Source organism: Artibeus jamaicensis, unplaced genomic scaffold (assembly GCF_021234435.1).
Source record: "Artibeus jamaicensis isolate MK-2021 breed Jamaican fruit bat unplaced genomic scaffold, CSHL_Jam_final contig_548, whole genome shotgun sequence".
Classification (NCBI taxonomy): domain Eukaryota; kingdom Metazoa; phylum Chordata; class Mammalia; order Chiroptera; family Phyllostomidae; genus Artibeus; species Artibeus jamaicensis.
The window spans coordinates 699,433-727,336 of record NW_026521883.1 but is presented as its reverse complement, the minus strand read 5'-3'; the positions used below and the strand labels follow the sequence as shown (position 1 = coordinate 727,336).

The window sequence follows — 27,904 nt, the reverse complement described above, 5'->3', positions numbered from 1 at the left end:
ACCTCTATTTTTTTTTTTTTTTTGCCATTAAGAGTGTGATACTTTTAGTGACTATCCAGTGTGTTGGTAATAGTTAATGCTTCTTTATTTCCACATATAGTAGTATTTATCAACATTTCATGATAAAAAGCAAAATACTAATTGCCAAAAGTGGATATTTTGGGGGGGGAAATGTCAAAGTTATTTTTCTCACATGATTGAAAAATAGAAGGATATGTGATACCCTTTCTAAGTACTACACATGTTTTCTTCATAGTATATTTTATAAAGTATGTGATTTAAACTACTAACCTGCTTAAATTTGTAGATTAGGTTAGATCTAAAATACTTCTTGAAATAGCAGACGTTTTGTGTATTCAATTTTTACAAGACTAACTCAGGTTTTTTTTCCTTTCCCCTTTTAGGTTTTATAGGATCGCATCAACAGAAGCATGATGGAGTTTTATGAGTCAACATATTTTATTGTTCTTATTCCTTCAGTAGTTATTACAGTAATTTTCCTCTTCTTCTGGCTTTTCATGAAAGAAACATTATATGATGAAGTTCTTGCAAAACAGAAGAGAGAACAAAAACTTATTCCTACCAAAACAGATAAAAAGAAAGCAGAAAAGAAAAAGAATAAAAAGAAAGAAATCCAGAATGGGAACCTCCATGAATCCGATTCTGAAAGTGTACCCAGGGACTTTAAGTTATCTGATGCCTTGGCTGTAGAAGATGAGCAACTTGTACCTGTTGCACTGAATGTGGCTGAAACCTCAAGTAGTGTTAGAGAAAGGAAAAAAAAGGAAAAGAAACACAAGCCTGTACTTGAAGAGCAGGTCACCAAAGAAAGTGATGTATCAAAGATTCCAGGCAAAAAAGTAGAACCTGTCCCAGTTACTGTACAGCCCACCCCCCCCTCTGAAGCAGTTGCTTCAAAGAAGAAACCAGGGCAGAAGAAGTCTAAAAATGGAAGCGGTATTATAATCTATTTAACTTTATTGAATGATTTTATTTGTTTTAATAATTTTATATTTTGAAATTCTGATACTTTATTAGGTATGTGCACAGAATGTTAAATACTGAGCCTGAAGCCAAGGTCATTATCCTTTTTATTGTGTGTTTGCTTTTGTTAACATTTAGTGCTGATGGAAATAATTAGCATTGGTTATAAAACTGCATTTATAATTAAAATTCATATTACAAATATTGGAAAGACCTTTAGAAGAAATATACAAAATTAACTCTTTTACTAACACCACTAAGGACTTGTAAGTGCCCACAGTTAGAAAGTTTACCGTTACTTCAGCCAATACTCTCTAATCACTGGTAGGAATGAAAGATGAAGAGATAAGTCAGATACCTCTTTTCACCCTTGACTGATTTTGCAAACAGTATACATCTGTTTTATGGTAGGCATTATGTTAAGTTCTAGGACTACAGAGATGAATAGTGTATTTTCAAGGTATTCACACGCTAACTGTAAACACAGACATAAATATTATAAAATAAAAAGTTTTATATAATGATCTAGGTGTATCTAAACCAGTATAAGAGTTCTGTATTGGCCACTTAGATCATATAATGACTGAAATCAGTCTAAAAGATTGAGTAAATACTAACTAGTTTATTTGGGTGGCCAGGAAGGCGTGGGAATAGGGTATTCCAAGAAGAGGGGCAAAGAACATGCAAACCAATAATAAAATGTGACATAGAAGAGATGTATAAAGTACAGAAGCACAGAAGCCCAAACAGCTACTACTTACGGGGACCAGGGCCAAAAAGCTTTATAAAGGAGAGAGTATCTTTGCTGGGTCTTCCAGAGTGAATCATGTCACCAAGCAAATAGTGGGGTCTCATCCACATTGGTAGAATATTGTGTGTAAAGGCACAAAGTTGTAAGAGTACAGTGTATTGCTGAACCATGAAATAGGAAGTAGAGAGTGTTAGGAAACAAAGCTGAGAAGGTAGGCAGTGGTTAGATCATGATGGTTTTCGTATATAGTGCCAAAGAGCTGGGATATTATATTTTAGCCATTGTTGAAGATTTTCAAGCAGATTAGTTTACATGGTCAGATTTATGTTTTAGAAGGATACTTTGGCAGAACTTGGGAGTACAGATTACATGGGACCGTATTTGATACTAGTTACAAGGTTATTGTTTTCTGAAGTTAAATTGAATTTTAAGCTATGGTAGTCACAGAATAAATAGTATGTTAGGGAGTGGCTGAGATATGGGATATAAAAGAAGGAGCAAGTTAAAGAATAGGTATAGCAGAGTAAGAAAGCTAGAATAACTAGTTATTAGAAGATTATATATCAGAGTTTAAAATTTGAGTGGTAAAGTGTTCTGGGAATTTTCATTAACAGTTGTGTCTTTCCTGGTGTGGTCATTGTTTTGATTTATTTTTAATATGATGCTTTTTTATTTTTAATAAAGATGATCAGGATAAAAAGGTGGAAACTGTCATGGCTCCTTCAAAAAAACAAGAATCATTACCCCTCCCCCAAGAGACTAAACAAGAAAGTTTAATCAAAGAAGAAAAAGGAAAGAAGAAAGTTTCATCAAAGAAGCAGAAGACAGAAAATGGTGAAATGTGTTGATATGTTATTCTATAAACACTAATTCTAGAGAAGCACATGCTGATAAGGACCAGAGAGCCCTCATGTGCTCTTTAATCCCCAGCTTCATATGTACTGTAATAGCTTTAATGCTGATGGAAGTCCTGGGTTCTCTTTAATTTTGTGGCTTTGTAGTACTTTGATAGGCAGGGTATGAGTTTGTAATCAAGAAGTATTGGAAATTTAAGTACAATAAAGCATTTATAAATATTCTCTCATTCTTAACTAAGTTTTAAAAATAATGTAAGTAGCATACAAACTTTATAGAAGAAAAATATTCCTGAAATACTTATACTTAAAAAAATATTTTTTATTTATTTCTAGAGAAAGGAGAAGGGATGGAGAAAGAGAGGGATAGAAACATTAATGTGTGGTTGCCTCTCGCATGCCCCCAGCAGGGGACCTGGTCTGCAACCCAGGCATGTGCCCTGACTGGGAATTGAACTGGCAACCCTTTAGTTTGCAGGCCTGTACTCAGTCTGCTGGGCCACACCAGCCAGGGCCCTTATACTTTTTAATGTCATTTAAGTATTATGTTTGAGGACATTAGCTTTATCTTTCATTGCTTCACATTCCCAATTATTTCCTGAATATAATTTGCATGTGTACATGGGAAACAGCTGATTAAAAATGAGGGTGTATTTTTATATGTTCAGGATTATACAGGAAAAATTTAGCTATGAAATTTGTCATTTAAACAGTGATTATCAAATAATACTGGGCTGTGCTATCAACTAGTGCTACAAGACAGTAAACTTGGATAGGGAAAAATGAAATTCTGTTACTTGCATTAAAATTACAGCAAATAAGTATGTACAGAAAAATGTTACCCTCAAATATTTGATAACATTATTTATTTTGTTTCAAATAAAAGAATTATGCATGCCCAGAAAGTCTTTTCAAAAAGTAATATAGATTGCCGTATAAATATGGAAGTTTGTATCTCTAACCAACAGACACCAGACTTTTGTTCACACTCATAAAATTCTTCCCATTAAAATTAGGTACAAAATAAAGAGGCTTTCTTCCTCCACTTTTAATGTTCTGGAAGTTTTAACCAGTATAGTAAGATGTGCCACAGAAATTAGAGGCTTAACTATTAGAAGTGAGATTATACCTGTAAGTGATACAGCAATTGAAAGGAACTCAGTTAAAAATTATCACTTGCAGAAAAGAACTGACATAAAGAAAAATTAAGTTTTTCTTGAGTACTAATTAAATGCAAATGGGTTGTTAGTTAAAATGGGAGAAAAAGCAGAACTAACTACAATGTAATGGATTTATAAGAAGAAATTTTCAGGTACTATCCAAAAGGAGATAGGCTGCAAATTTTTAAGTGATTTAAGTATTTACTATACTATGAAATAATACTGAACTAGGACTGTGTTTTGATTTGTTAAATGATAAAAAGGATTTTAAAGCCAAATTTAAGTAGTATTAGAGGTTTGAAAATAACTGAATTTATCAATAAACTTGAATATGCTTGCATGTTATTTAATTACTGTTATAAAAGCACTGAGTAATTATAATTCTTTTGAATTTAAATTGCAGTCTTGGTAGATGAACCTCTTATTCATGCAACTACTTATATTCCTTTGATGGATAATGTAGACTCAAGTCCTGGGGTGGATAAGAGAGAGGTTATTGATCTGATTAAACCTGACCAAGTAGAAGGAATCCAGAAAGTGGTGTCTAAAAAGCTAAAGATGGAAGCTGACAAAGGTAATATGTAGACTGTGATAATCTATTGTATTGAAAAATCATAATTTTGAGTTCTGTTGGAGTTGACTATATTTTCTCATAGAAACAGTGAATTGCAAAAGACTAATATATTGAGTTGGCCAAAAAAATTTGGCTTTTCTGTAAGATGGTTACAGTAGTGCTTAGCTCTCTTTAACTTCATTTGAAACAATTTTGTTAGATTGTATTGTGACAGCTGTCATATTAGCATGCATGAAAAAAACTTACCAAAATTGGTAGATTTTTGTGTAGCCATTTTAATATTGAAGATGGAAGAAAATATGCAACATTTTCCACATACTATGCTTTATTATTTCAAGAAGGGTAAAGACGCAACTGAAATGCAAAAAAAGATTTGTGCTGTCTTTGGAGAAGGTGCTGTGACTGATAGAATGTGTCAGAAGTGGTTTGTGAAGTTTTGTGCTGGAGATTTCTTGCTGGATGATGATGCTCCATGGTAGGGTAGACCAGTTGAACTTGATAGTGATCAAATCAAGACATTAATTGAGATCAGTGTTACACCATCTGCGAGATAGTCAGCATACTCTAAATATCTAAATCAATGAAGTTATTGGTGAAAATGAAAAGTATGTCTTTTATTTTATGGAAAAAACTAAACAGCCTTTTTGGACAACTCAATAACACTGTGGTAAATCAGTGGTCCCTGGCCTTTTCAGTAGTAGGGACTGGTTTCGAGGAAGACAATTTTTTCATGGACTCAAGCAGGGCGTGGGGTGGGGGATGGTTTCAGGATGATTCCAGTGCATTACATTTATTGTGCACTTTATTTCTGTATTACTACATTGTAATATATAATGAAATAATTATACAACTCACCATAATGCAGAATCAGTGGGAGCCCTGAGCTTGTTTTCCTGCAACTAGAGGTCCCACCTAGGGGTGTTGGGAGACAGTGGCACATGAAGTGTGTTGTTTATGTCCATTCTGTTCTGTAATCTCGTTTTGGTGGCTGTCACTGCAGAAAACCCACCTTCACAAAGATAGGATGTTGGAAATGGAAGCAGACTTTTCACTGCTTTTGTGGCAGTCTCAGGATACTCTGCCTTGACTTTAATCTGAATGTATGGAGACTTGAAGTTGTCTCAAACATACTTTCAAGGTCACCATTGTTTGCGATCTCAAACAGTTGATCCTCTTCTATCACGGACAAAGGCTAATTCACAAATGGGTTACAGATCCATTCCTTCCCGGTCCAGGAGGTCTTTTGTGTTTGGGAAGTATTGCTCAGACACTTTTGAAAGCTGAGATAGGTAAACATGCACCAGCTGGGAGAAAGAAGGAACTGGCTCAGTCTCTTTCAAAATCTCTGCTAATGTTTGAAACAAGTCAAAAATCCCAATGTTTACTCATTTTCCCTATAATTCAAGTGTGGCTTTGATGCAGTCACTTTATCTGCTGACTTGAACACAGTTGTCATTTTCCCTTGAAGTGACAGATTGAGTTCATTGGTCAAGTTGAATGTGTCACACAAGTAATCAAATTTTTGACCCATTCTTTGTCACTGAAATGTGCTGCCAGTGGTGACTTTTCCTAAAAGAAATCTCTGGAGTGGCTCTCGTAACTCAGAAACTCTGGCCAGTGATCTACCTTTGGAAAGCCATCTCACTTCTGTGTGTAAGAGAAGACGTGTGTGCTCTGTGTCCATCTCCTCACAGAGCCGCGCGAATAGACATGAGTTAAGGGCATGTACTTGAATGTGGTTGATAATTTAAATCACATCCTGCAAAAAATTGTTCAGGTGACATTTTTCAGCTAGCCAGCATTTCTGTATGGATGAAACAGTGCACAGATTCACATTCAGTAGCCACCTCTTTCACCTGAGTTGTGAAACCAGAAAGCCATCCAGTCATGGCAGTTGCTCCATCCGTACACGTACCAACATAAAATGACCAATTGAGTTTTCTTGATACGTAATCATTCAAAGACTTGAAGAGTTGTGCAGCTGTGGTGTTAGGTTGGCAACTAAAGTGCACATAACAGACCCTTGTGCACATCCTGCTGAAAAATATATCACACCAAAACAGGCCTTGTTGCCTTGGTGTCAGCATTGACAGACTCGTCAACTTGGATTGTGTACCAAGGTGACTTATTAATTCTCTCTAACGATTGTGCCTCAGTATCCTCTGCTATTTCATCAGTTTGCCTAGTTACGGTGCCAGCCAAAAGAGGAACACATGCCACCTTTTGAACTACAGCCTCTTCTAAAAGTTCATGACAAATGTCCTTAGCAGCAGGCAGGATCAACTCTTCATCAATAGTAAAAGGCTTCTTGGCTTTATTAATGCAGTTAGTTACTAAGAATGATGCACTCAGTGCAGACATGTTTGAGGAAGTGGTGGCCTTCAGTAATTGCTTGTTATTCATGTTCACATTTTTTTCTTTTGAAAAACTCCAAAGGGTTGTCTTTTAATGCAGGGGCTTGGTATTCATGTGACAGTGTAGTTTTAAAGGTTTCATGGCTTTGTTGGTTAGCTGGTCACAGTATATTATACAAAGTGGGCTTGAAGAATGTGAACCACCTGTTGTAATGAACCTGTAATTTAAGTAGTACTCTTGGTATTTTCTTTAAAATTTAGCTTTCTTTTTGTTGGCAGTCTTAGACTCTTCTGATGTCTCATCATTGGGTCTTTTCCCCCTTTTCAGAAAAGCTCTCCAGTGACTTTTTCTTTTACTCATTTTAGCTAGGGTTAGTGTGTGGGCTTACCAAACTGTGACTGAGACAAGTGTGCAGTGTGGGAAAGAGTTGCAAATGGAAGTGGTAAATAAAATAATGGACAGACCACGCACAGACTAAAATAAGTGTCAGGTTCTGATTTAAAGCCTGCTGCTACCAGGTGCACCTGTACATTCGAAGTACATCAACTCACTTGCCACTGTAAAGCCTGCCCCCAGATGCAGCTTAATCGTCACATGCTACTCACTGATAGGGCTTTGATATGAGTCTGCAGGCAGTTGAATTATTATGGTCTCTGTGTAGTCAGTCCTCTCTGCTAATGATAATCTATTTGCAGCTACTCCCCAGCACTAGCATCATTATCTCAGCTCCACCTCAGATCATCAGGCATTGGATACTTAATGAGGAGCGAGGCGCGTACAACCTAGAATTCCTCCCATGCACAGTTCACAGTAAGGTTGCTGCTCCTGTGAGACTCAAGTGCTGTTGCTGATCTGACCGGAGGTGTCTGACAGCAGGTAGAGCTCAGGCTGTATGTGAGCCATGGGGAGCAGCTGTAAATACAGATGAAGCTTTGCTGGCTTGCCTCCTGCTGTGCGATACTGGTCTGTGGCCTGGCGGTTGGGGACCCCTGTAATAAAGGATTTATTGGTAGTTTTTTAATCCAACCTTTTTAGTTTTGTAGAGCTGGACACTGGCTTTGACTTGCCCAAGGGCTAATAGCTATTTTGCTCTCTGGTAATCTTTTCCCTTCTAAAACAATGGTCTTTTGCAAGATTTCTATGCCGATTCATATTATTATGTTTTAATAGACTAATTTTTTATAGCAGTTTTAGGTTCACATCAGTACAGAGTTCTCACATACCCTTTGTCCCCACACATGCACACAGTGCCTTTTTAAACTTACAGTGTAGCTGAATTATTAAAAGCCTTGGGAGTTTTCCATCTAATGGGTGGTAGTTGCCTTTGGGAAGAGTAAGTTGATGCCTAATATGAGAGCATTTAAGGAGTTGAGGTGGGTGAATCAGATGTTTGGTACGTAGATTTATTTATTTAAATGTTGGGATTGCGTGTATGTATTTGATGATCTTTGAAAAAATGAGATTTCCTTTTAATAATTATTTTTCAGGCTTATTTTCTCATCTGTAAAGTTGGATTATATGTCATGAGTATTAAGGTTAAGTAAGAATATTTGTGAATATATATAGTACGATACTAGCACATACCAGACATTTGAGCAGTTTTTAATTTTTAAAGTGATGGCATATTGACAGTATTTTAGAGTTTGAGCAAGTTCTCAGTTAATGTAATTATTCCATATTACATTAAAGATATTAAACACTTCTTTCTCTCTCGATTGGAGTATTTATTTTTGTTAACCTGCAGTGTAACTCTGTTTTGTATTGGTTACTGATTTTCTGGATTAGGAATTCTTGATGCTTACCTTTGCTGAAGTTATTTTGTCTTTTAAGTGTCAACTTTTTTTTTTTTTTTAAAGAAAATGCAGAAATGAAGTTTAAAGATTTTCTCCTGTCCTTGAAGACGATGATACTTTCTGAAGATGAGGCCCTGTGTGTTGTAGACCTGCTAAAGGAGAAGTCAGGTGTGATACAGGAGGCTTTGAAGAAGGTGCGCATCATTTTGGATATGGGCATATGTGGGAGCAATGATCAGAAGTTCCCCAAGCAAGATTTGTGCTAGAGCAATAAATTATCATCTACTTCCATCCTTCATACTCCAAAGCATATGGTCACATTTAAAAGTTCTAGAATGTTCTCAGAAGTTATTTCATATACCCATACTAATCATTACACTTACTTAGTTTAGTTAGTTGTCTGAGTCATTTGATGTTTTGATAAAAGCAAATTGCTTATAAGTAAGATGATTTATTTCACTTTGGCTGTTAGCTAAGTTATACCTTGCTGTCCTCTGATTGGAAGTATTGAAAGCAAGGTCAGGTGATGTCTGGATAGCATGTTTGGAATGTTTTTATGACTGAAGGCGGTGCTATTCCAAGAACCTGGAAATCTGTTTTTTTTTGTGTGTGTGTATGTAGTATTACCCTGATAAAAGAAGTGATTTTGATAGTAGAATCATTGCTATGACAAAATTTGTAAAAGAAAAAATAGTTTTCAAGCTGATATTTAATTTATGTGTCATGCTCACTATATTATGTGTACTGTGTCATAATGGGAAAGGTAACAAGTTTTCAAGTGTTACTTGTGTAATATAAGATGACACAATATCTGGTATTGATTCTTAGATGGTGGCCTTAATTGTTTAAACACACACACACACACACACCCACACCCACACACCACACCCACCCCTCCATCCTCCAACCAGTTACCTGCTTTAAAACATTGAGTGGCTTCCATATTTCCTTAAAGACCCCTTTAGTTCAAGCTATCACTTCTTACCTGGTTCCCTTCAGTAGCTTCCTAGGTGATATTTCTTCTGCTTTCCATCTTCACCCTCTAGTTTATTTTTCCATACAACTGCAAGGTGACCTTTAAGAGGTCAATCAGGTTAAAGTATTATTAAAATCCTTTGGCGCCTTTCTCCTTGCACTTAAGAGTATAATCAAATTCCTTAGCAGGTCTATGCCTGTCTTTCTCTGTAACCTTCCCCATCCCCTCAATTATATTTCACCTACTCTAGGTCTTTACTGGTTCCTCTAGAGCATACCAAGCCTTTTCTTCTGTTCGGACTGTCCCAACCCCCCACTTCCCCCACTCTGCCAACCCCCCAACCCCTTCAACCAGTTTCCTTCCTTGGCTAATTCCTCTTTAAAGTCTGTACTTAAAAATCCTTTCCTCATATAAAGCTAATTTTACTCCTCAGTCTAAATTGTTCTCCCTGCTGTTGTTTTTCATAACTATCTGGACTGTTTTGTCATAACATTTATCATAGCATTTTAAACCTGTCCATGCTTTCAAGTATCTGTTGACCATGTGTTCTATAAATCTGTGTATTTTGCAGTGTATTTGCTTATTGAACGGTGTCTATGTGGTGCCAGCAATGGCCTAGAGTGAACAAGGTGTTGGAGGGTAATTGGATACAAAGTCAGATTATTCTGTTGCAAAGAACGTTCTGGAATTTGTCATTTTATGTACTCTATTTTAATTGAGTAAGTATATTAAAAAAGAGTAGTCATTTTATTGTCTGAGACAGCTTTGAACTGGAGTGACTGGTTGGGATATCCAACTCCCCTTGATATGCCTTATAGGTAGGCCAAGAAGGAATTGGAGACTGCTAAAGATAGCATTTTGAAATAGAGTATTTCGAAACTTTACATTTTTTCTCTTTCCTTGGATTGTTGAGCTTTAGACTAAAATCTTCCTGTTTTGGGTTTCTCATGGAGTGTTTCTGTTCTCATCAGAAGGGATTCAGTGTCCCATAGGTCCCCTGTATTTGGGAAAGACTAGGTAAGTTTAATTTATTCCTTTTTCTGTGAGAGAAACTGAGTTCTGGTCAAACCTTTTAGATTTTAAGGTCCCAGATGTAAATGAATCTCAAATCTAATAAAGACCACTTGAGAGAAAGGGGGAAGATAAATGCAGGTGCAGCAGCACAGGCCCAGGATAGAGCTAGAGGAGGTGGAGGACTTTCCAACTAGTTACTTGCGGTAGCTGAGGTAGAGTCTGGAATGAATCCTTGTTTTTGCTCTTGAATAACAGAATAGATGTGGTATAATGGTATTTTTGAATACTTTGCAGAAGAAGAAAGAGTAGAGGACTATGAAAAATGTTAAGTTGTTTTAGGTTCCATTATAAGTGGATATAATCATTTCACAGTCAAGGCTATGTATGTTTTTATGGAGTTGAAAAAGATTGCAGTGAGAGTGATTTAGGCAAGTAATCTACTGTCACCAATACATAGGGTGGATATGTATTAGATCAGAGAGGATGTGGAGTGGTAAGAAAGTTAAAGAATGAACCCTGAGAAACATTAGCAGTTAAAAGGCAGGGAAAGCCATCACAAGCAGGAGAAGAAGCAGGAGACAGTGGAATGACAGATGCTTAGAGGGGTTGAGAGTTCAGGATTCGGCTGGAAAGTTAACAGTAACACACTTTAGAGAGATCAGGGAGTATAAGGACTGAAAAACCAGCTTTGATATTCCTCTTAAAAACAGTTTCATTGGAGTACTCGAATGTAAATAAGTGACAAATGATTAGGAAAGGTGACAGTAATAAGCTTAGATTAGAAAGGGGAAAGAAAGTGAAAGCTACAGGGTTTGCATAGTTAGATGTTAATGTTGTTTGTGTCCATGCACATGCCTTGTGGTTAAGCTACAACATTTGTGCTTTATATTTAGAGTGTAGGTTAAGATCTTGGGCTCTGGAGTCACATTTCTTGCATTCAAATCTGGACTGTGCCGATTGAGCTTTGTGGCCTGAGGTTACTTAACCTCAGTTCTTCGGTTTTCCTGTCTCTGGAATGGGAATGATAATCAGGTTGTGAGAATTAAATGAGACAATACATAGTAGGTACTTAGAGTTCCTAGCATACAGTAGTAATTGCTCAAAAATGTTAACCCTTAATGTGATTAAGAAAAATGTTAAGATTTATCTTATTATTTTAGTTGATTATTTCTTAGTGTTGGACTTCAAGTATACTTGCCTCAATTATGTGATTTTTCAACTTTAAATTATTGACTGTTTTGGCCCCATGCTATATAATAGGAAGAAGTGTGCTTACTTAAATTTTTTCCTGCCTTCTCTCTTTCTTCCTTCTCAGCTTTTGTTAATTATAGCATTTGTTTGTCAGATACTTTTAATATTTAATATTTGTTTTGTGACTATCATTTTCATGTTTGTTTTAGTCTTGATTTTACAGTTTAAGGTGGGTTCAGAGCTTGATACCAGTTCTTTTACCATAGCTTCTGTATTCACCTCTCGGTTGGCTGAAGTTGTTTTTCCTGGAATTTCTTCAAGAAGGGCTCATGGAAACTATATTTCCCAAATTCTGGCAAGTTAAAATGCTTCTTTGTCGTCTTTATACTTGAATGATAATTTGGTGGGGGATAATGTTTCTGGATGTTACTTTCTCTGAGAAATTTTTGTACTTGCTTTGCTATATATTCATATAGTATATATGAATGTATATTCATATATTCCATATTCATATTGCTGGATAGAAGTCTGAGACCAGCCTGAATTTTGCACTCTTTTCATGTATTTTTGTCAAAGTACACTCACAGTAAAAACATCCTTTGGGCTGTCAACCAAGTGTTTATTATTTATTGGACTTTTTACTGTCCACCCTACTGTACATTGAGGGATTCAGCTTCTTTAAAGTTTAGCAGCAGTTTACTATACTCTGTCTTTACATTGACTCCTCTATTAATATTACTTGGGATAAAGCATGTCTTTTCAATAATGAGATTCAGTGTTTCCTAAAATAATAGGAACAATGGGTATCAATTAAGCATATGTTGGATCTTCTTTGCCTGTTCTTTATTGTTCATATTTTAGTCCTAAAAAATAAAGCTTTTGTTTTATTTCTGCTTCTTTTTATTTTCTTCACCCTGTACTCTATGTTTCTTAGCATCTGGCCTTTTCTGTTTGTTGTTTCTATTTGGATATTTCTGGTATGGTGTTACTTTTACTTCTACTTTGGGTTTTGCTAGCTCATATTTTATCTCATTCTGTGGCCTTACCTTCTCTCTGAGCTCTTTCTGTGAGCTCTTTTCTTTGCTCTTGTTTTTCCAGAAATGACTGCTCTGTTAGAGTTCTAAAATTCATGGTGATTTTTTTAAATTAAAGCTTTTGTCTACCCTTTGCCAGTCTTTTTCTAGTGATTTTTATTTACTTGCTGTTTGTTTTTTCTTATTATTTTCCTTTCTTATTTTCTTATATCTTGCATAGACCCTGTTTTATTTCTTTTTGATCATACTCTTCTTCCACTGAGGGGTATACCTCTTGAATCATCTCTGTGCTTGGAGATCAGTAACGAAGGACCAAGGCTAACTGGTGAGAGCTTTGACTCCTAACCATTAGACCACCTGGGAGTGGCAAACAAGGCTAACTGGTGTTCTTGTGGGGCTGTGTGTGTAGTTGAGTTCTTTTAGTCTTTCCTTCTTCCTTGGTAAAAGCTTCACTACAGAGTTTCATCAGAGAATCTCCCTGGACTCTGTGTCACTGACCAGCTGCTCTCTCCAAGTGAAGTTTGTCTGTACTATTTCTTCATTTTTATTTGTTTTTCTTCTTGAGACCTTCTAAGAAAATTCCTACCTTCTGTCTTTGCATTTGTTCCTGATATCAAATGGAGGATTGTTGATTTTACTTCTCAGAATATGCCTGTTAACTTCAGGGAACTATGCACCTATGGTACCTCTGTAGTTTTGGTTATTTTCTGACAGGGTTGTCAAGCAGCTGTGTGTGATCTCTACTACTTTTGGCAGTTTCTCCTGATATCATGCTTTGACTTTACAGATGACTATTTCATTTTGGTTCATTTTGCATTTTGGTTTTGTCTTGTTCATTTGATCTTTTAGGAGGAAAAGGGGGAGATTGCTATCTTGCTCAGGGTTTAAACTGGAAGACCTATAATTCTTTGTGAAAATCTGTTTTTTTTATTATATGTACCCAGTTATATGCGTTCAATTATATAATGATACAGTGACTTTTCTGAATGACATTTTACTGATAAGTAGTTGGCAGTCATTTTGCTTTAGATGACATAGTAAGCTCTGCATTGGTCTAAGAACACTTGATACTAGATAATTCATAAGTTTCAGTACCCTTTGTAAATTATTAATACTGTATTGATTTCTCAATTGTAGTCATGTAAAGGAGAGTTGACGGCACTTGTACATCAACTTCAAGAAAAAGACAAGTTACTTGCTGCTGTGAAGGAAGATGCTGCTGCTATGAGGGATCGGTGTAAGCATTTAACCCAGGTGAAGGCATTCTTTTATTTAAGGATATTCTTCCTGGGTCGGAAGCAATGAAGATATTTTAGAAATTGTTCATATTTGTGAGTTAATTATTTGTATAAAAAGTAATACCCTGTAAGAGTCATTTTCTTTTAGAGTTTTGGTGGTGGTGGTGGTGGTGGTGTTGTCTTACTCTTGTATCATTTATAGCCTACAGTCGAATTACCGTTTTAAAATAACAGTACTTATACATATCCTAACTTCAGAATAACAGAAGCATTTGGACATTTGGAACATTGTTCAGTTGGATCTGACTTAGAATTATTCTCTATAGAAGCACAAAACTCAGTGTGATCTTGTTTAAATCCAATTTATAGGGTAAATTAAAAGTTTTACATAAATAACTTATTAGTGAAGGTTTTTATGATAAATATTTCTAATTTTTAATCATTGGAGTTATCCAAGCCCTGGAAATTTTACACAGAGGTAAAGACAGACCTTTAAAGAATCATGTAAAAGTCTTTTTCAAACAATACAAACTTTCAGTTATAAAATAAATTAAGTTCTGGGATGTAAGGTACAGCATGGTGACTGTAGTAAATAATACTGTATTGTATGTTTGAAAGTTGCTAGGAGAGTAGATAGTAAAAGTTCTCATTACAAGAAAACAATTTACAACTGTAGGTTTATTTTTTGATGTATATATAAATATTGAATCATTACATTGTACACTAATATAATGTACTTGTCACTTTGTCACTTGTCAAAAAAAATCATGTAGACTGTGAACATAATTGACATTCTATAAAAAAATGTGGTCTCATTCCTCCTAAAGTAACTTGTCTCTCTTTTTTAGGAGTTAAATACTATAAATGAGGTTTATAGTTGCATCATTCACATAAGTACTTCATGACATTATGAGACCTCATTTGCATATAAAATCCTTTATGTGAATTTGAAGTAAATAAATATGTCATTGGAAAAACTTGGTCAGATTAATCAAAGTTGTTAGTAAAAATAAGCATATTTTCTTAAGATTAGAAACTTTAGTTTGATGTTGCTGTAGTGTTCTGACTGTATTTAAATTTTTTTTAAGTTGACTATTAATACTTTGTGGTAATTCATTGAGCTGTACACTTATGTGTATACTTTTTCCTAAGTGTGTTACATACATAAATATAATGATTTGTGAATCTAAATGAATGACTCTTATGGGAAACCATAAATTACATACACATCTTAAATTTTGTCAGTGTCTTTCCAGGGGCATGGGCTAATCATACCTGCATATAATTTTAAAGTTGCTTGGCTTTCTTTTTTACTTTGATAATTATATTCTAGAAGTTCATAATACTTGCAACACAAAGTGAAATCACCCTTTTAAGATTTGATGTGGGAAGATTAATAAAGTTTTGCCTTCCAATTTTTACTTTTCCTTTATTCCAAACTTCCATTCTGTTGTAAACATATTTTATCCTTAATCTTTTTCTCTAGGAAAGAGACTTCTTTTTTTCCTCTTCTACACTATTTTTTCAGGCCTTAGTTTTTGTACCCTAAAAGAGAGCTAGTACCTACAAATTATAGAGAATTAACTTTTGCTTTTAAAATGTTCTTTCTTACCAAGGTAGAGGTAGGATTTATTCTAGGTTTAACTCTAACTTTTAGACCAGAAAGTGCATTTGAAATAAGAGTAAACATCAGCAGTATTTGTGAAGGGAGTTGGTGTAAAGATGTTAAGATGCAGAAGACTGAATTTTTTAAAACATTTGACCTTGGTTTTTAAGTAAGTACGTATTTCAGAATTCATGATTATTTTACTGACATTATTTTTGCTGATGTTAAAAAGGTTTTCTTATTATTATAGTCTTATGTACTTAAGAACAAGTTTTTCATAATTTTTTTTCTGGTTTAACCTTCTAGGAAATGATGACAGAGAAAGAAAGAAATAGTGTGGTTATAGCAAGGATGAAAGATCGAATCGGAACATTAGAAAAGGAACATAATGTATTTCAGAACAAAATGCATGTCAATTATCAAGAGGCTCAACAGATGCAAATGAAGGTATATTTTCATTCTTTGAAAACAAAAAGATGTTTGCATTCATTTAATTAGTGAACTTTTCAGTGCCTAATATGTGCAAGGCCCCACACTGGGCCATGGTACAATGGCTAGTTAACTGACTGCCTTCTTAAGTATACAACTTTTCTAGGTGGGGAGGCCGGATGCTGACAAGTACATCATTATAATAGTGGTGTGAGCATTGGGTGCTTTGGAACAGTGCAGGTGGGTGATGAGGAAGAGAAGGATTGATAGGGAAGACTTGTTAGAAATGATACGCAGACTATGTTGACTCTTTTGGAACAATTGGTATTGTCAGGTAAGTGATTGAAAGAGTGGGCACTGGGTAAAAGAGACTTTTGCTTGGTGTGATTCCTTAGCCCTGTCCCTGGAAATGATGGTTTGTTTAGCCCTGTTTCTGGAAATGATGGTTTGTTGGGTCTATTTTTGGGCCCAGGATTAAGCTTTTTGATGAGTGCACCCCAAGTGTTTCTAATATAGGTTGTTTAGAGATGATAATTTGTAGGAAATACAGTAAGACTTGAAGTATTTGAGAATCAGGGCTGCAGTGTAGAAGAGAAGATCTAGAGAAGTAAATAGAAGTACTGTCATAAAGGGCCTTGTTTAACTGAACACTGGGGAGCCAGTAAAATCTAAGCAATACAGCAGTGTTTTCGTATATTCGTATTTTAAATTATTACTCTGGCAGCATTGTGGAGAATGGAATAAAGGATAGACCATTTGGAAGGCTTTTGCAGGAATCCAAGAGAATAAAGGCCTGAAATCAGATTTTGACAACGAGATAATGATTTTGAGTGATTCAAAAAGACGTGGTAGATAGGGCTTGGTGATAGAGTGGAAGAGAGAGGAAGAGAGGAGTGATAATGAAGGATAATTCATAAGGTTTTGGTTCTGTCTTCTGTTCTTCTTTCACCTGTTTTCTAGCATTTCAGAAGGTTCAGTTCTTATTGTCTTTTCTCTGTATCATCCATTTTCATAATTACAGTTTTATAATCAGTGGGTCTAGCCCAGTGATTTTTGTTTTTTCTTTCTTTCTTTTTTGAGATTAAATGTTCTCTTTATTACTGACAGGTAGGTCTTTGGAAAATATAGTTTGGGTCTTCTTGTTAAAGGGTCTTGTAATACTCCCCCTAATTGAACTCTCTGGACCAGGAGATTTTTTGAAATTACTTCCATTGCTGGCTGATGTTTCACTTTGGAAGCTCTTGTCATCACTGCAAATTTAACAAATGTCTAAAATCATTCTCTTGGCTTTTGTCTAGGTTGTTTTTATTTTCTAATATTTTGAGGCACTATTATTAGTATACTTCAGTCCTTTGACTTTTCCTTACCCAGTCTATAATTTATTCTGAAATCTTAAAGATACTTTATATATAGCTATTCTTACATTTAATTCTTAGACATTAGTTTATTATTTCATACTAACACAATTATGACACCTTCTTACTAGGTCTCTCCATTCTAACGTGATTAGTACCAGATTTATGTTTATAAAATACTATTTTGATTACATTGCTAGTCTGCTGGAAAATTTTAAATTCTTCACTGCTGTCAACATTCAAATGTTTTCCATGGAATTGCACTAATAGTAAAAAAGAAGTGAATGACCATTGTCAGGTTTTTACCCATCCACTGCTGCTTTTATGCTTTCTTTTGGCCCAATCCTCCATTTTTCCAACCCCCAGTAATTTGAAATGTCTTTTTCCCATAAATCAGGTAATCAAAGAACTGATTTTTCCAACCTCAAGTGATATTTTCTTCTTAATTCCTACTTACTATTCATTTGAAAATTAGCCAGCTACTTGTAGCAATATCTTTAATTGAGGGTGAAAGGTATTGAAGTGATTCATCACTTTTTTTTTACTTGACTGCTTATAGAGGCCATAATATGTACCGTATTTTTGTACCGTAAGACGCACCTAGGTTTTAGAGGAGGAAAATAAAAAAAAATTTTTGAAGCAAAAAATGTGGTGAAATATTTAAGAACATAATATTTCAACAATGTTAATGTAAACAGAACTCAACAGCAGCATTAACAACCATTATTCCTCTCAAATGGGGTGGGGTGGGGGTACGTCTTAGAGTCTGAAAAATAGAGTAGGTTCTGTGTGCTACGTTCTCTGAAAAATAGAAACATATACTTTAATTTCTCTTAATTGAATAGGTTTATTAAAAATTATTAAGATTATTTCACATATTAAAGTAAGACATATCCTTATAGAGATAAAAGATTCAATATTCTTTATCTTTTGATTCTCTAATTCTGAAATAAAAAATGAGATTCCAGAATATTTCAGCAAATAGATTTTTGTGTAATGAATTTGCCATATATTTGGTTATAGCTCATTTGTAATTTTATATAAATGTATTGAACATAATTTAAAGTTTAAAACTTGATTACTGAAATTAAAAATAATATTGCTTACATAAAATTGACATAGGATCACCACAGGTTTAATTCTATATGAGTATATTGGGTAGTATATGAGTAAATTATTAGCTCTGAAACAACATCTCTTTATTTTGCATTTCAAATATGATAGCAGCTAGCATCTACTTGCATTCTTGAATTCTCTGACAGCTGGTATTTGATTTGTATCCATCACTATCAAAATGTAATTCATCCTTTAAATTTGTTTATATTTAAGAATCATGCAAACTTCATTCTCTTGATGCTTTTTTACATTATTACATAATGATGAAGTGTCTTTTAAAAGTTAGCTTTGGTAGTCATTGTTTTCTAAATCTTATGTTTGTAAAATAATTTTAGTTCCAGCAAGTCCGTGAGCAGATGGAAGCAGAGATAGCTCATTTGAAGCAGGAAAATGGCATACTGAGAGATGCTGTCAGCAACACTACAAACCAACTAGAAAGCAAGTATGTTTCCAAGTGCTTTAGTTTTAATTGAATGGCAGAGTATCTTGAGTACCATCAAAATGATCTTTGATAGTAATTGGTTAGAATTTGTTTTTCACATTTGTTTCTAAAATGAGTTAATTTTCAAAACCAATTCTCTGGCTGTATGAAGAACCCCATCAGCTGAACTATATGATAAATACTGTGCCACCAGTTGAATAGTTTACAGATTTATGAGACCGAATTTACGAGTTTAAAACCATCTATCCCCTTTAACAATAGTTTTCAAATTTGATTATTCTGAGGAGTATCTGGCATGTTAGTTTAAAAAGCATATTCTCGAGTCCTGTTCCTAAAAAGATTATGATTTGGTGGCTCTGAAGTGAAGCTCAGGAATGTACATATTAAGACACATTCCTAGAGAGATCCAAGATCGCTGGTGCCAGAGTAGGTGGAAGCTGTACTCACCTCCTCTGTGGACCAAACTGGAATTAGTGATAAATGAATTCAGTAAAGTAGCAGGATACAAAATAAATACCCAGAAATCAGTTGCATTTTTACAAACATCAATAATAAACAGGAAGGGAAACTGAGAAAACAAGGCATATACTCAGAAAATTATAACATGCTGAAGAAAGAAATGGAAGATACAAATAAATGGAAACATGCACTCTGTTCATGGATGGGAAGAATTAGCATCATTAAAATGTCCATACTACCCAAAGAAACCTATAGATCCAACATAATTCCTATCAAGAACACAATGGCGTATTTCACAGAACTAGGGCAAATATTCTAAAAATTCATATGGAACCACAAAAGACCTCGAATATTTACAGCAATCTGAAGAAGGAAGAACAAAGGTAGAGGAATCATGCTGCCTCATATCAAACTATACTACAAGGTCATAGTAACAAGGCCATCAAAACAGCATGGTACTGGCATAAAAACGGACATACAGATCAATGGACTAGACTAGAGAACCCAGAAGTAAACCCACACCTTTATAGTCAATATTTGAAAAACGAGGCAAAAAACATACAATGGGGTAAAGATAGTCTAGTCAATAAATGATGTTAGAAAAATTGGACAGATACATGTTAAAAAGTGAAACCAGACCACTGTCTACCACGGTGTCCAACCTGTGGCCCATGGGCTTCATGTGGCCCAGGAGGCTATGAATGTGGCTCAATACAAAATTGTAATTTACTTTTTTTTACATAAAAACCCTTTTTTTCCCCTCATCAGTTTTCATTAGTGTTTGTGTATTTAATGTGTGGCCCAAGACAACTCTTCTTCTTCCAGTGTGGCCCAGGGATGCCAAACGGTGGGACACCCTTGGCACCATACACATGAATAGACTCATAATGGTGATAAGGGCTTAAATCTTAGCCTGAAAACCATAAAAATCCTAGAAGAAAACATAGGCAGTAAAATCTCAGGCATTTCTTACAGCAGTATTTTTTCTCATTTATATCACTTCGGGGAAAGCAGACAAAAGAAAAAAATGAACTGCAGTTCATTTAGTTTAGTTTGATATGGAACTATATCAAACTAAAAGTTTTTGTACGACAAAGGAAATCATCAAAAAAATGAAAGACAACCTGTTGAGTGGGAGAACATATTTGCTGATACATCCGATGAGGGATTAAGAGCCAAAATTTATAAAGAATTTATAAAACTCAGTGGCAGCCCTTGCTGGTGTGGCTCAGTGGATTGAATGCTAGGCTCTGAACCAAAGGGTTGCCAGTTCAATTCCCACATGCTTGTTGCTGGCCAGGTCCCCCGTAGAGGGTGAGTGAGAAGCAAACACACATTGATGTTTCTCTCCATCTCTCCCTCCCTCCCTTCCTCTATCTAAAAATAAATAAATAAAATCTTAAAAAATAAATCTTAGCAGCAAAAAAGCAATCTAGTTAAAAAGTGGGCAAAGGATCTGAATAGACAGTTCTCCAGAGGGCATACAGATGGCCCATCGCCATGAAAAGATGCTCAGTGTCATTAATCATCAGAGAATGTAAATTAAAACTACAATGAGATATCACTTCACACCTTATCAGAATGACTTGCATCAATGAATCTACAAAAAGTGCTGGTGAGGATGTGGAGAAAGGGGAATCCTTGTGCACTGTTGGTGGAAATGTAGATTGGTGCAGCCCTTTTGAAAAGCAGTATGGAGTTGCCTCAAAAAATTAGAAATGGATCTGCCTTACAACTGAGTGATTCCACTTCTGGGAGTTTATCTGAAAAAACCTGGAATACTAATTCAAAAGAATGTATGCACTCCTGTGTTCATGGCAGCATATTGCTTACGTGTCCATCAGTAGATAAGTAAGCAGATGAGATGGACGTTTACACAATGGAATACTACTGGGCAGTGAAAAGGAAGGAAATCTTACCCTTTGGAACAGCATGGGTAGACCTCGAGAGCATTGTGCCAAGTGAAATAAGTCAGTCAGAGAAAGACAAGTATCATATGATTTCATTCATATGTGGAATCTAATGAACAAAATGAACTAATGAACCAAACAGATCCATAGATAGCAGGCTGACAGCCGTCAGGGGGGTGGGGGTGGTTCCAGGGCTAGTTTTCAAGGTTGTAGGGATTGAGCAGAAAGGAAAAGCTCTTAGACAAGGACAACAGTGTGCTGATTGCAAGGGGAGTGTGGTGGGAGGTGGAGGAGGGCATGTGGGGGCATAAATGGTCGTGGAAGAAGACTTGACTTGTGAACACACAATGCAGGGTACAGATGATGTGTTGTGGAGTGGTGCACTTGAAACCTCTATAATTTTGTTAACCAGTGTCATCCCAATAAATTCAATAAAAAGAGGGAAAAGAAAAGATAATCCTTTGATAGTTATATAGATGGCTCTGGGTTGTACTTCGAGAAGTAGTGCACTAGAGAAGACTTGCTTGCACAGACTAAACACTAACTGGTTGGTTGTAATAGATTTTTAGGACATTGATTTGACGGTGACACTGCTTATTCTGCTTATGAATATGTGGTCATTCGTTTTCTTAATTATAGTGATTTTAGAATTTCTGTAATCATCTTCAGAATTATTCAGAAGGTACACTCAAATAGACGTGTAGTAGTAACAGTCTTTTCTGTTGGCTGTAAGTGGAAATACTGTCTCAGCAACACCAATATAAAATATGTTTTGGTTATTCTTTACATGGGTTTGTAGTAATGGAAGGTTCCTAATCCAGATACTGTTTTCAGGCAGTCTGCTGAACTAAATAAACTGCGCCAGGATTATGCTAGATTGGTGAACGAGCTGACTGAGAAAACCGGAAAACTGCAGCAAGAGGAAGTCCAAAAGAAGAATGCTGAGCAAGCAGTTACTCAGCTGAAGGTGATATATGGCCACCTTTACTTATCATTTCTTAAATATTATAAATACTCAATTCAATGACCTAAATGTATACATAGGTTTTAGAAATGTAGTTTGAGCCCTGGCTGGTGTAGCTCAGTGGATTGAGCGCAGGCCTGTGAACCACACGATCCCGGTTCGATTCCCAGTCAGGGCACATGCCTAGGTTGCAGGCCGGTTCCCTGCAGGCCAGTTCTCAGCAGGGGACACACAAAAGGCAACCATACATTGATGTTTCTCTCCCTCTCTCCTTCCCTTCCCCTCTAAAGATAAATAAATTAAAAAGAAAAAAAGGAAATGTAGTTTGAGGCTTAATGAGACTTGTCTGCCTATATAGAAGTATGTGCACTAATGTAAGAATGAGTTTGTTTGTTTTTTTAAGATTTTTATCTATTTATCTTTAGAGAGGAAGGGAAGGAGAGAAGGAGAGAAACATCAGTGTGTGGTTGCCTCTCGTGAGTCCCCTGTCAGGAACTGACCTGCAACCCAGGCGTGTGCCCTGACCGGGAATCGAACCGCGATGATGTGGTTCACAGGCCTGTGCTCAACCCACCAAGCTATGCCAGCCAGGGCAAGAATTGAGTATTCTTACATTAAGAATTAAGTTTAAGCTTTATATTAGGCTTAAGTTTGAAGTTAAAGACTGTTTAAAGATATGGAAAATGAAATTAGCTGCTTAACAGGTGTAAATAGTGGAATTTCATCTTATACGTAGAGGTTAGGGTCTACCTGTGTAAGGCAAAGATCATGTAGTTAAAATGATTCAACATCAGTTATCCATAACTTCTGTTTTTTAGTGAAGTTCAGTAAAGCCCATTTTTCTCCAGCATTAGAATAGATTTTTTTCTTGCCTGAGCACCAGACCAAGGAATGCTCCAGTAGCTTTTCCTTGAACCATAGTATACAAAAATCACACAAAATTTCTCCGACACCAGAATTTATCTTCAGACACTTGATGAGGTGATATGCTCATACTGAGAAGAGATGCATAGGTTTGGTGGGGCTGACTGAAAGAGGAATAGATTCGTTTCTCTTAAACTTTATAGTGTATGTAGCCCTAGCTGGGTAGCTCACTAGGTTGGAGCATCATCCTATCCACCAAAAGGTTGCAGGTTCGATTCTCGGTCAGGGCACATACCTAGGTTGTGGGTTGAATCCCTGGTTGGGGTGTACATGAAAGGCAGCTGATTGATGTTTCTCATATTGGTGTCTGTCTGTCTGTCTCTCCCTCCCTCGCCCCTCCCTCCCTCACCCCCCCAGCCCCCCATCCTTCTATAAAGTCAATTACGAAAACTTCATAGCATGTGTACATTGAGTAGAATGATGGGTAGAATGGTCATTTTTACCTTTTACAGGGGACAGAATTTGTTGAGCGTACAGTTTAATTTGTATAAGTTTCATTTAGTTTCCTACCTAGGTATTTGATGCAGGCATACCTTGATACTTGTTACAGAGTAGTAGGGGTTAAAGGCCTTTGGGAATAAATGAAATGTAGAAAATAGTGTAATTTTTGTTTTCTTGGATCCTGTGAGAGACTGATGTAATGGTCCTGTCTCTCGTTTAATATTTGTCTTGCGGGTGTGTTTACCACTGGCATTTTTAAATATGAAAGTTTGTCCTCTAGATAAGTAGATAATGACACTAATAAAGTGTGTTGTGCTATACCTCAAATGATAAATTGTAGGTACCTACTGAAATTTAGCAATAAAGATACCATCCCACCTTCGAAACCTAATCAGCATGGAAGATTAATGGAAAACAGATTATAGCTAGGTGGATCAGGTATATACATAGTGGCAGGTATATTGATCCACCAGCACAAATATTTCTGAAATAATTTCTAATCTGTAATCCCTGTATACTGAGGGTAGAATGGCTGTTGCTGGTAGTATCTGCACATGCTATCAGGCGAGGCATATCTGCCTGTCTTATTAAAATGTAGGAGAGTGATTATTAGAATAAGCAGTTTTATGATACAACAGTAAAGATAGAGGATACTTTTATTTATTTATTTATTTTTTAGATTTTATTTATCTTTAGAAGGGAAGGGAAAGATAGAGGGAGAGAAATATCAATGTATGGTTGCTTCTCATGAGTCCCCTGCTGGGAACTGGCTTGCAACCCAGGCATGTGCGCTGACTGGGAATCGAACCGCGATCCTTTGGTTCGCAGGCCCGCGCTCAATCCACTGAGCTACACCAGCCAGGGCCAAGGATACTTTAAAAAAAAAAAAAATACAATCCTGGGTTTGTGCTGATTTATCTGTTCTTCAGGTTCAACTCCAAGAAGCTGAGAGAAGATGGGAAGAAGTCCAGAGTTATATCAGGAAGAGAACAGCTGAGCATGAGGCAGCACAGCAAGGTAAGGGGAAAGGTATTTGTGTAAATATAGGATGTAATTCCAGGTAATATTTCCTCCCCTTTCCATGGAGAAAGTATAATTTTGCATTTTGGTTACAGCTCAATAAAAATAGCTTTTACATTTTCAGAGTACCTTTTTTTATCTTCAACATTTTGTAGGGTTTTAAAAATAAGAACTCTAATAGCTTTGTGTGAAGCATTAAGTTGCAGAAAAATTATAGTCCACAATAGAGTAATGGGAGCTGAGCTGTGCGTGTGTCCTTTCTGTAGTTGCTCATTCCCTTTGGTTCCCTGATCAACTCTTTTGTTTTTTTGTTTCTAAGGAAGGACTCACTTCCTATATTGTGAAGAGAAAAATAGCAAGTGGATTGCTATTCCAAGTAGTTGACTTCAACCTACATACCACTTAAACACTAAGTTTTACAATTTACTCAATTTGATGACTCTATGTGTGAATAGTGGAGTTTGTATTGTGTGTGTTACTATGTTTCCACTACTCTCTTTCTCTTATGAAAGAGGCAGTGAGCTAATAAAATAAAGTTTTAAGCAGTAGGGCAGGTCATGCAGAATTTGGCTCTGTAGACCTTTGGTTTCCTCTGGTTTTTTTTTCCTCCCCTAACTATTTATTTCCCTTTATATACTCAAGATACCAAAGGCTTTTTTCCTTATATGTGAAGTTTATGTTAAGATACATTAGCTTATTTTTAGAGACAATATTTTATATTTTATCAACAAAGCACACATGAATTTTTCCAAAAGAATTGTAACTACAAACTATGTAACTGTGAACAGTAAAACCTCACTCTGACCAGAAGCAGTTACTTTTGTTTTTAGTGTTTTGTAACACTAAATATCATTTCTAAATAAGCATATGATTTGTACTTACACCGCTATCTTTTTTTCTCCATAAATTTTTTTTTTTAGATTTTATTTATTTATCTTTAGAGGGGACAGGAAGGAGAGAGGGAGAGAAATATCAATGTATGATTGCTTCTGGTGTGTCCCCTGCTGGGAACTGGCCCCTGCTGGGAACTGGCCTGCAACCCAGGCACGTGCCCTGACTGGGAATCGAACTGTGATCCTCTGGTTTGCAGGCCCACGGTCAATCCACTGAGCTACACCAGCCAGATACACTGCTATCTTTTGATAGGCATCAGTTAACTTTCTGTCACAGAAAATGAGGGCTAAATACCCTCACACTATTCCTCCCACCTTCCCCCTTCATAATCTTGATATTGTCATGCATACTTTTTGGTCATGTCATTATTCATCATTTATATCATTATGACTCTACTCAATGTTGAGCCAACGTAAAAATTAAAACTGCAATTCTTTTCTTGAACAATGTATTTTTTAATTTTCTGGATCTAATTATCACTTTATGTTTTTTTAAAAGATTTTATTTATTTATCTTTAGAGGGGATGGGAAGGCGAGAGGGAGAGAAACATCAATGTATGGTTGCCTTTCGTGTGTCCCCTGCTGGGAACTGGCCTGCAGGGAACTGGCCTGCAACCCAGGCATGTGCCCTGACTGGGAATTGAACTGCCATTGTCTGGTTTGCAGGCCTGCGCTCAATCCACTGAGCTACACCAGCCAGGGCACCATTTAAATTTTTACCTATGGTTAAACTCCCTTTAACCTTTTCCCCTCCCCTAGCCTCTGAACATGTTAGATACTGGAGAACCTGTTAGTTTTTCCTGCGGATAACCCTCTGGAGTCCTCAGTGTTCCTGTTTGAGTACTTGTTACTTCCTAGTTTTGCTTCATAACTATCGTCCTCAGACTTCCTTCTGTCTCTTTCTGCCGTTTTCTGGATCCGTGTCACTGCCACCTTTTTTGCTATCCTCCCTCATTTAATAGCATACATTTTAGTGGCTTCAAAGGGTATGCCTTACAGTATGTTTGCTGAGACTTTGTATATCTGAAAATGTTTTTCTTTCCAGTTTCATGCTTTGACTGGATGTAGAGTTCTGGGTTGGAATAGTTTTCCTCACAGATTTAACTTACGGCGTTGCTGGAAAGAAACACACTCTTCTGAGTTCTAAACCTGGACATTACCGTTAGTTTAATTTTCAGGAGCTCTTGAATGAATTGTGTTTCATTCTGATATTAGTAGCTTCTTATGGAAGAAACATCTTTTCTTAAAACATATCTAATATATACATGCATTTTCTCTTCTTCCCTGTTTGCCTCTCTGTCCTTGGTGGTAGTCATCCACGTTCTGTCCCTGTCATCCTTCCTCTCTGTTTTGGACTGGATCATGTTACTGGGTCGGGAGGCAGCTCTCATAATGCCTTGTATCTCGATTTCCTGAGCCTGTCTAGGATTCTGGGACACTTCCCTTCCCTCATCTCTGCCAAGTCAGTGATAGTCTCTTCGTTTTGTCTTAATTTCTTGTGATTTGGAGTTATATTTATTTCTGATTCTATGAATACTTTGTGTTCTCTCTTTTTCTTTTTTCCTGTCTCCCCACCTTCCTCTTTCCTGTTTTGGTGTTATCATTAAGAGGAGAAGCAGAGAGAAAAGTTTTACTTCATCTTATTCCAGGACATTTGTCAACTTTCAGCATCTTTCTCTGTTTTCTAGATAGAGTACAAAGAATTTATGAGAAATTCACTTAAAGTATTTACTAAACTGTCGTTGGAGAAATAAAGAATACTTTTGAGAAATGGTGTAACAGTTTTAAATATCCACATACTATTCAGTTAACACATTTATTGAATATGTACTGTGTTCCAAGCCTTGTCCCCGCTCTGCATTCAGAAAAGGCAGCCTCTGATTTCAGAAAACTGGGACAGGAGCTGAATTAGTACCATGTGGCAGGTACTGTGATTACTAGTAAGCACAGGCTATTCAGGGGAGCTGTATGCAGGAAGGAGAGTGCAGAGGGGGGAGATTCAGGAGGGTTTTCTAGAGGAGATAATGCCTACACCAAAGGTGAGTAGCAGTAACCAGGAAAGGAAGAGACCTTTGTAAAATGCAGTGCTTTGTCTACAGATTTACAGAGTAAATTTGTGTCCAAAGAAAATGAAGTACAGAGTCTGCATAGTAAGCTCACTGATACCTTGGTATCAAAACAGCAACTGGAGCAAAGACTAATGCAGTTAATGGAATCGGAGCAAAAATGGGTGAACAAAGAAGAGTCTCTACAAATGCAAGTTCAGGTATCTAATTTTTTCTCTTTTAAAAAATAAAGGTGGGCAGTTGTTTGATGTATCTGTGTAGAACAGAGAGGAAACTCTACCTTGTCTTAATTCTGGAGTGGTGATGAATAATTTAAATTAATCTTTGAGCAGTTGACACAGTATGGTGTGTTTG

General features: G+C 36.2%; 1 protein-coding gene across 8 annotated transcripts in view; it reads left to right on the top strand.

Annotated features, from left to right (window-relative positions):
- Positions 1-27,904, top strand: part of KTN1 (kinectin 1) — a 115,678-nt gene that overhangs the window by 34,484 nt on the left and 53,290 nt on the right. For all 8 annotated transcript variants that reach the window (XM_037155623.2, XM_053670036.1, XM_037155627.2 and 5 more), the window contains exons 2-11: positions 405-957; positions 2,420-2,569; positions 4,153-4,323; positions 8,535-8,665; positions 13,824-13,940; positions 15,837-15,977; positions 18,766-18,872; positions 22,076-22,208; positions 24,500-24,587; positions 27,584-27,750. In XM_037155623.2, coding sequence (XP_037011518.2) covers positions 432-957; positions 2,420-2,569; positions 4,153-4,323; positions 8,535-8,665; positions 13,824-13,940; positions 15,837-15,977; positions 18,766-18,872; positions 22,076-22,208; positions 24,500-24,587; positions 27,584-27,750 — 1,731 coding nt within the window. In that variant the 5' untranslated portion in view covers positions 405-431. The remainder of the gene's footprint in view (positions 1-404; positions 958-2,419; positions 2,570-4,152; positions 4,324-8,534; positions 8,666-13,823; positions 13,941-15,836; positions 15,978-18,765; positions 18,873-22,075; positions 22,209-24,499; positions 24,588-27,583; positions 27,751-27,904) is intronic.